Source organism: Nicotiana attenuata, unplaced genomic scaffold (assembly GCF_001879085.1).
Source record: "Nicotiana attenuata strain UT unplaced genomic scaffold, NIATTr2, whole genome shotgun sequence".
In the NCBI taxonomy this organism is placed as follows: Eukaryota; Viridiplantae; Streptophyta; class Magnoliopsida; order Solanales; family Solanaceae; genus Nicotiana; species Nicotiana attenuata.
In genome coordinates, this window is record NW_017671789.1 from 150,968 (window position 1) to 160,633 (window position 9,666).

The 9,666-nt window shown below is 35.2% G+C and overlaps 2 protein-coding genes across 2 annotated transcripts; both read right to left on the reverse strand.

Moving 5' to 3' along the window:
• Positions 1 to 491: 491 nt before the first annotated feature.
• Positions 492 to 3,841, reverse strand: LOC109210227 (sec-independent protein translocase protein TATA, chloroplastic). The gene is made up of 2 exons (XM_019373609.1): positions 3,309 to 3,841; positions 492 to 845 (listed from the first exon to the last, which is right to left on the reverse strand). The coding sequence occupies exons 1-2, from the start codon at positions 3,645 to 3,647 to the stop codon at positions 711 to 713; spliced, it is 474 nt and encodes a 157-aa protein (XP_019229154.1). The 5' UTR covers positions 3,648 to 3,841; the 3' UTR covers positions 492 to 710.
• Positions 3,842 to 4,986: 1,145 nt separating this feature from the next.
• LOC109210229 (probable prefoldin subunit 4) lies at positions 4,987 to 8,146 on the reverse strand. The gene is made up of 3 exons (XM_019373610.1): positions 8,060 to 8,146; positions 7,855 to 7,971; positions 4,987 to 5,470 (listed from the first exon to the last, which is right to left on the reverse strand). Exons 1-3 carry the CDS (start codon positions 8,066 to 8,068, stop codon positions 5,210 to 5,212), a joined length of 387 nt encoding a protein of 128 aa, XP_019229155.1. The 5' UTR covers positions 8,069 to 8,146; the 3' UTR covers positions 4,987 to 5,209.
• Positions 8,147 to 9,666: the final 1,520 nt, after the last annotated feature.

Here is a 9,666-nt window from a genome sequence, read left to right on the forward strand (position 1 = left end):
GTATTTTTAACACAGTACTCGAGTTTTTTGTCTCTATTCTCTTTCAAATTATTTCATCACACAGGGTAAGATCTAAAGATGAAATGACGCAATGTTTTTGATTACCAAATTTAAATACTGAACGTATTCAAAAGTTAAAGTAGTGTGCACTAACAATTAACATAAAGAAGAAGTTCTAGAAAATTAATATGAAACGTCAGATATAAATTCCTAACATGCTTTAACAACTAAAGGAAGAAGTAATCTAAATATTAAGCTGGTTCTCTAGAAGAAAAAAAGGTCATTAAAATGTTGAATAGGACCGTGGAAGAGTTTGGACTTCAATACTGGGCACAGAGGTATAGACAACTTAGAAGTGTATTTGGTTTATAAAGCATCATAAGGATTATTGCTAATCGGTTTTTTGCCTTGTATCAAGAGAAGTCATAGTTACAGATTCTACCTAGTTGAATTAATTAGTTCAACAATGAAAAAGGAAATGTGGGAAAATGTAAGAAAATTAAAAAGTTGTTCCTGTTGTTGATGAAGAACTGGAGCTAAGGCATGGTTAAGTTACCTAGTTATATAATCTTAAGCTGTCAATGAGGGAACCCTGGTATGTAAATCAAACACAACACCTCAAACATTACTGAGTCAAATACAATAAATGACCGTGTTGTAGGAACAAAAAATCTAGCAACTATAGCTGGAGGCAAACTTCATTTGTGGTTTTATGACCTCTCCTTCGTGCTTGAGACCGTAGCATCTTGCTTCTCTTCTTGACTAGCATCTATGGACTTCTCCATTGGGGGCTCCGCAGAGGCTTCTGGCTCCTTTTTTAACTCGGTTTCAAATTCTTTTGCCGCCTGTATTATGAGATATGTTAGAGATTATGTAAAACATCTCCCCTCTTCCCACTAAAGGGAGAAAAAAAAATATTACCACAGAACAAGAATCAAGAAGAAAAGAAGTTCCAGGGTTGCCCTGACAAAATTGGAGCTACGATCTTTTCATCATCTATAGACTTACAAAAGATTGAACCAAAAGTAAGATGATGAAAATAGTATTTAATTATTCTGTATAACACATAAGTGCTAACCTACTTATGTAAAGTCAATAAAGATATCTTCCTACTCCAATGGGACGACACAGAAATGTAGGATGGAAGCATCTCTATTTCATACAAGTCTTTACCGATTATCTCAGCACTTAGCAGGTGAGTCTTCTGGAACTACACATTGGCAGCATTTACCATTTTACCATCATGTGAAGAAATTGAATGTGGTTTTTATTTGTTGGCGTTGATGAACCTTCATTGAACGGGAGTGATATGTCTGTGTACTTTGAGAAGATTCTTCGAAAATGGATTAAGGATCAGCAATAAGTTGCAATATCCACCTTATTTAGATACATGTCGCTTCTATTAGTCATAGAGACGTTTCTCCCAAGCCTTGTAATGTTTTGTTAAAACCTGCTTTTTCTTGAGTTGGGCCCTTCTCCGGGCAGGAGGTTATGTAAGATATCTGTCCGTATTAAAGAATGTGGTTTTCCATGCACATGATGTGCAAAGATTTCACCAGACAATAAGCTCTTTCGCCAAAACCCCGCGAGAAATACAGGACATCTGAAGCCAAGCGAAAATAGGCACACCAGACCTATTCCTTCGATAATTTTAACTACTCCTACACTCTACCCACCACCACAATAGCTCACGGAACTTTCCCATGATATTCCTCGATTTTCATCGTCAGCATCTTAAAGCTAAAAATCTTAAGCCTGATGGAAGCCAGCACATTATATAGAAACACCATTTCATTACCAATACATTTGCACCATCAATTAGGATCATTATCTTCTGATTATGATCAAAGATTTTCAACTCCGAATTTTGCCCAACTAAAACTTTGTTAAAAGCTTATTAGTAATAATACTATGCACTTGAAAAAACCAAATGAAGTGCCAACCTTGTCTCACAGTCAAAAGGCATGATGAAAATTAGAAAAAATACGTGCATCTTAGCCTGATGATTAAAGTAACTTCTGGAGGTTTTCCTTGAAAATGCTAGGTGCACTAGCATAATTTTGTTTATTTATATGCTCTTTTTCTGGTTTTACAACCCTCAACCTAAAGGTGGAGGTTTGCTTTGTAAGCTTCTAGCCATCCGATAGTTCGTTTTCCTTTCTCTTGCACATGCATAACATTTGAATTTGTATTGATTCCAACATACAATGCCTCGTTTTCTAGCTTGGTCAGTAGAACCAAATGCAGAATTAACGACTACGCCATAAAGCAATTCTAGAGTCATAAGAGTTTATCTTATGACGTATAGTCTTCTCTCACAAGCAAAATGACAGTGGAAAAGGAAACATGCCATTTTCTCCCTCTGTTGGAAGAACAAAAGAAACCAAAAAGTCCATACATCTACTCCCTCCGTCCCAATTTATGTGGCACTCTTATCTTTTTAGTCAGTTCCAAAACGAAAGTCGTCTTTCCTTATTTAGAAATAATTTAGCTTTAGAAATCCGTTCACCCATAATGAATTACAATTTACAGCCACAATCTATGGTTTGTTTTAGACCACAACTTTCAAAAGTCTCATTTTTTTCCTGAACTCCGTACCTAGTCAAACACCACCAAATTCGGAAGGAGGGAGTATTACAACCAGCACGAGTGGCTGTATTTCAATTTCTTCTTCCTGGCAATGGCATACTTAGAAAGAACTAGTTCAGCTACTTACAAATCTCAAATCTATACCCACAATGAGAGCTATTTATGTGTCTAGGTCGATCAGAGGTTCCAATTCCTTTTCTCCACCTTTTAGCCTTCGCTAATTTCAGCCACAAGCAACTAAACTCGTTTCCAAAGTCGAAACTTGGAACATACCAATCAGACCCAAAAACTATCAAACATATGTAAATCACCCAAAAGATCCTCCGTCCCATAATTATGCCATATTATCCAAAACCAAAAGAAAAAACTTGATCCTTGACCAAAACGTTTAATGAAATACCACCATCCTAAAACCTAAAAAGTTCAAGTTTTCCTTAAGTTATTAAATCTCAAAATTTTATTTCCGGTAGGTGAATTATCTATTTGGGATTGAGTAATTGATAGCTAATTCAAGTAATAAAGTTATATACATTGACAGTGTAAATTTTACCTATTATAGCAAGTTAGGTACCATTTTTATCAGATTGCTAATTACTAATTTCTGCTAATCACAGAATATTACATGTCATTAACTAACAAATGACCTGATTTTGCAAAATATCTCGTGATTTAAATATCTATCCAACAAAAGGACTAAAATTTGGGACATAAAATGTAACCTGTTGGAAACTCTTGACAGTCTTGCCAATAGTGCGGCCAACTTCAGGCAACTGTTTGGGACCAAAAACAAGGGCAGCAACACCAGCAATCACCGCCAGCTCAGGCACTCCGAGCCCAAATAAGCAGTTACAAGAAAGACCCTTTTTGCCACTGCTCCTTACTTTTCTAGCTGGACCCACAAAAAGTGACCTGTTGCTGTTGAAGAAGAGTGACCTAGAGGAACATAAAGTTGGAATCTTAGCCGTTGAAACACACAAAGAAGAAGAAGATGAAATGGGTTTTGCTGTAAGGGATAGAGAAAGAGTTGTAGCAGCAGCAGAAGCTGAAATGATTGCCATTTTCTGAATCTTGACAGATTTTTTTTTTTTTGGGAAGATGAAATGGGTTTTGCTGCAGGTTTTGTTCAAGAAATGTGATGGATTGTTGCAGCAAGCTGGGGAGATAATTTTGGGAATTTTGTATGTGGGGTATGGCTTCTGCTGACCTTGTGGGTGTTATTATTATTGATTTTCTATACAAGATTTTAATATCTCCAGTAAAGGAAAACGTGGTATAGGAACAATATATTTGGTAGGTGGGGTTCAGAAATTCTTGATTTTCTAATTTGGATACACTTCTAGGTTGAAAAAATTAATGTACATTTAATCTAGTCGATTTAGAAAAGACCTCCTCTACAATTTGTTTACGTTAAGCAACGGTGCTAAAGAGTCAAGTATCATATTACTTGGACTATTTTATATGGCTCTCTTATCCCCAATATTACTACTTCCCTTCATCTATTTTCCTCTATATGTTTATCCTCTGTTTTTATCATAGTGGAAGTTGCTTTGTAGAGATCCTTGTACTGATAAAAAGAATATTTTTTTAATAGTATTAATAGGCGAAAGGAATGAAAAATAAAGAAGAAATTGTATTTTTATGGAGTGAAATGATTATTAATCTTCTTCTTTTCCCTATCTTCCCATTTTTGTCTTCGACGGGATGGGTTGCCTGTAAATTAAATAAATAGAAAAAAAGAAATTGCTAAATAGATGAAGCGCAAGAGAGTGCGCATTTGTCATTTAAGAAATTTTCTCTCATAATCTTACCAAATTTGAATAAAAAGCAAAATATATATTTGGATATCCAATTGTCAACTCTGCTTGGCGATCATTTTTCGCTTTGTTTCTCTATAGCTAATAGCCCGTTTGGCCAACTCTGCTTTTTTTTCAAAAGTACTTTCGGTGAGAAACAGTTTGTGTTTAACTAATTAATTTGAAAAGCACTTCTGAGCAGCAATTAGTGTTTGGGCAAGCTTTAAAAAACTGCTTCTAAATGTATTTTTCTCAAAAAAGTGCTTTTGGAAAGAAGCTACTTTTTTCTGCTTCTCCAAAACTGCTTCCGCTTCTCCTCAAAAGCACTTTTTTTCCTTCCAAAAGCTTGGCCAAACACCTCAATTTTTGGCCAAAAAGAAGCTTGGCCAAACAGGCTATTATAAGTCGCACTAATCCAGAAAGAAGTGCTTAATCGCAATGCAATTCTTTGAATTAGTGCATTAGGCATCTTTTGTTTTGTTTCTACTTATACTTTGGTTTCGGGATTCAAAGTAGATTTCTGGTCCAACAGTACCAATTGACAAGGCTTGCTTTAGTTAACTTGTTACTATTAGTTAATCTGGTAGTAACAAATAAGCAAAGCTTGAAATAAAAGTAGAGCTGATAGAATCACCTCCAAGAAAGAGGGAAAAGAAAAGGAGCAGAAAACATAGACCTGCATGTTTAAAATGTTGTTGAGGAATTAAACTCTCAACTATTGAAGACACGAGACATGGAAAAATCCAATCAAGAGAACACCCTTCAACAAAAAGCAAATTCAAACGAAGTTGCACACTTCAGCAGTAAGCACAACTTATGAAATTTTACTAGTCCTCCTCGAGATTGATTGAATCCTTGAATTTCCCATATAATATCTTCTTCAGTTCAGCCATCTGAGAAACTACTGATTCCTTCTCTTCCTCTAGTTTCTCCAAGTTCTTGGCAGTAACCTCTTGCATATTCTCTATCCTGCTCTCCACTTCTTCCTTTGGTACGTGAGCAAAAACTTCCCCTATCTGGAACCGCACTATCTCTTCATCGGTCAGAATTAGCTCGTTGCTCGCATCCTCAAGATTTTCGCATGTTTCCTGACAAAGATTAAATTGGAGTCAGTAGAGAAACAACGGAAGGTACGTTAGGAGAGATTTAGCCATAGAAGTAAATCTGTAAGCACCTTCTTTTGAAGTGTCAAGGTAAAAGTAAAGTAGTAGAATAAGGTGTCAAAGAAGGAAAATTAGAAAGCTAAATGCACAGCAGGAAGCATCATTTCCCCAGCACGTGCAGGCAAATGGATAAATACAACAAATCTATGAGAATAAATTTCGAAAAAAAGAACTAATCTATGAGAATATAATTATCCAGAAATTTTTTGAACTATTATCTTTAAGTGACAATGTGGACACAACGTCTTAAAACACAATGTTCTATAGCCAGTATACAGATACACGCTGTATATCACAAAGAATCTCAGTCTTTTCAAAATCATACTAAGCTCTACAAAATGCTGTTAATTTGTCAAGTAAATGCAACATACACAATCGTAGCTAAGGGTATACTATGTCCAGAATATTATCAGCTGAATTTTTTATTGTGGATAGTATTCAAGAGTCTTAGGCCGGTAGGCCCTAGTGTTTTGCAGCTAGTATGCAGATACACACTTTATATCAGAAAGAATCTCAGTCTTTTCAAAATCAAACTAATTTTTAAATACTCTTGTTAATTTGTCAAGTAAATACAATGCACATAATTCCAGCAAACAGTATACTATATCCAGAATTTGTTTCCTGATAATTTCATTACATCAAGAATATTATCAACTGATTTTGTTCTATCAAAGCAATAGAATCCTTATTCTTCAAAAGCAAACAATGATTGACCTTGGAGAAATACAAAATGCATGTAAGTTTATTTACACAGGTAATCAATTCTGGCCCAAATACCTGGAAGGGACTTGACTGGGTTTTCTGATACCATTCAATTTCATGCCCAAAACATGTGTTTAAGTAGTTAATATGCAAGCCAATTAGAGGTAGATACATATATTTATTTCAATATGAGTCTAATGAAGATATGCTCATATGCTCCTTCTCAAAAAGATATGCTCATATGCTTGATTTTTTTATACATTTAGTCATGGCCAAAATACATGTTGACTATTTAAATATGCAAGCTAAATAGAGGTACATACATATATTTATCGCAATATAAGTCTAATATAGATATGCTCATATGCTTGGGGAAATCCATAGCATTGGAATATACATAATTTCCATCTCAAACAATCAGTTGTAAATATTCAAAACCCTAGCTATTTCAATTCTTAGGCTTATTTTCCTTGATTCATGACATATATGGTAATTTCTATTAAAAATGTACTGGAACCTGTGGATCTAATATATATATATATATATATATATATATATATATATATTAGATTTTGTGTGTGTGTGTGTTGTGTATAGGGTACAAATTGCTCTGATTTGGTCTTGAGGTCGAAAATTCAATTCACCTTTTTATGAGGGGCAGCATGACTTGTCCAAGTTCACTAAATAAGTACAAGAAAATCTGCCAGGTATCCAAGTTCTTATGGAATTTGATGTATTAACAATCCAACTATGTCAATTGGTGCTGCCAAAGCTCCAGACGACTAAGTTTGGTTTCAACTACCAAGCAGACTACCTTCATAAGATTGTCATGATTAGCAATTTTCTTCACATAGCTTGCTCATGAAGTATGGCATTTACTTTTGACAAACAGTGTAAAATTCTTGCTAGCCTGAAGGTCTTGTTTCTCTATAGTGCAGCAAGTCTAAAACATTTACACCAAAAACTGTTTTCTCCATGTCATACGTAAACCTGTATAGGCACTGGCTCATAGGTGCGACACTAAAATGATTGAAGGTGATAAAAATGGACAAAGTAGACCTAAACCATCTAGACGGGGTTATATTTTTTTTTTTTAATAAGTAGACGAGGTTATCTTAAAAGACCTACAATCTATACGAAACGAATGTGCACTTAACTAAAGACATAACACAATGAAAGCAACAGATCAATATATACCGATACCAACTAGCTGGGATTAAGGCTTACTCTTTTGTGGTTAATGCCTACATTAGCTCTAGTGTTAGACACTTTGTATGTCAAAGTGTGATATTTAAAAAAAAAAATAGTTTCAAATAACCCTTAAAAGTAACATTTTTTTCCTATTTTATTATTGGAATGAATAGGTCTGAATAGAGCAGAATGGATGTGAATGATTCCTAGAGCTGAACCCCAACTAGTTTCAGATTAAGTAGTGATTAATTCCAAAACTACATCGGATTTCCTTTTTCCCATCGAATTTCATAATCAAAGCACTTAAATTTCCCCTCTTTTCAGTATTTAAAACCTATTCAACCGCAAATATATGCACAAACCTACTGAAAGTGGAAATACCTATGAATGAAGTGTTAAAAAAGGAGAGGGATTACCTTAGCAATCTTGATCTCGTCGTGGAGTTCATGAAGACGATTATTCAATCTGCCAAATTTGTTAATATTCTGCTGATCCTCCCATGTTACCTCCACTTCGGAGCCCGAGGTTCCAGCCTTTTTCCACAAAATCAATAATATTTCTTTGAATTTAGAGAAATACCAAATGCTAAAATCGTGAAAGATTAGGGTTTAGTTCACTCACCTGCTGCATTTTCGATTCCACAGGAAGAAGATGGTTTGGCTAGAATGTTCAAACTTCACTCCTATGTTTCAGTATCCAAACTTTAACCCCCACAACGGGTGATTTTTAAAAATAGCCAGATTTACAACTGGTCGTTCAAAAATAGCCTAATTTTAAAAGTAATCGAAATTTAGCCATTTTTTTATGTAAAGATAAATCTGAGCAAAAACACTGTTCAAAACCCGGAAAATACTCCAGTATATTATGCTGGAGTTCCAGCATAAGTATACTTGAACTCCAGCATATTATACCGGAGTTCCAGGATAGTATGCTGGAACTCCAGCATAATATGATGGAGTTCCAGCATAAATACACTAGAACTCTAGCATAATATACTGGAGTTCCAGCAAGTATAATGGTCCAGTATAATATACTGGAGTTTGGAGCACCAGTGCTCCAGTCTCCAGTATATTATACTGGAGCCAGCAAAGTATACCGGTCCAGCATAATATGTTGGAGTTCACACAAGTGCACCAAAACTCCAGTATATTATGCTGGACCGGTCTCTATTGCAGCAAAACGGTGGCTTTTTGTCATTGACTTGGTAAACGCTGGCTATTTTTGATTGACCAGTCCGAAAACTGGCTATACCGTGAAATTTTGGCCCCCACAACTCCAAGGAGGCCCGTGGGTCGGGTAGTATGGAGCGTCGGGTCAAACCCGATTTTACATTCTAGTTTTTGAAAAGGAAAAGAATAATGTTACAAAATAAAAGACAATTCGGTACAAAAAGCAAGAAAATAAACAAATTGTTATAAAATAAAAGCAATATAGCAAGAACTATGTAATTAACTAGGACTAATAATAGAAGAGAATGATAACATTAGAAGAGATGATTTATTTCTTCGTTTGAGAGTGTGAAATAGGTTCATCAGTGAACCTATTTATAGAAATATTTCGTTGTTACGAAACCAATCCAAAACCTGTTATGAATACATAACCAATTTAAAACCTGTTTTGGATACATAACCAATCTAAACCTGTTATGGATACATAACCAATTGTAAAACCTGTTATGGAAGACATCCATCATTGCAAGTGGATGAAACCATTTGCAGGATTTATAACACTCCACCTTGGATGTCCACTAACAGATAATGTGCCTCATTAAAACCTTACTAAGAAAAACCCAGTGGGAAAAGTTTTAGTGAGTACACATATCTTGTAATACGCATTAAGAGTTGCCTCATTAAAAACCTAACCAGGAAAACCCAAATGGGACAAAACCTTGGTTAAGGGAAAAAGAGTACAACGCGTATTTCTCTCCCTGATAAAAAAAACCTTATTTGATATCTCGGAGACGACTCATTCCAATCTTGTATCTTAACTTCTCAAATGTTGATGTCGGCAATGCCTTAGTGAACAAATCTGCCAAATTATCACTTGAACGAATTTGTTGAACATCCAATTCACCATTCTTTTGAAGATCATGCGTGAAAAAGAATTTTGGTGAAATATGCTTTGTTCTGTCTCCTTTAATATATCCCCCTTTTAGTTGAGCTATACATGCAGCATTGTCATCATATAATGTTATTGGGATATCCTTTCCCCATGAAAGACCACATAGC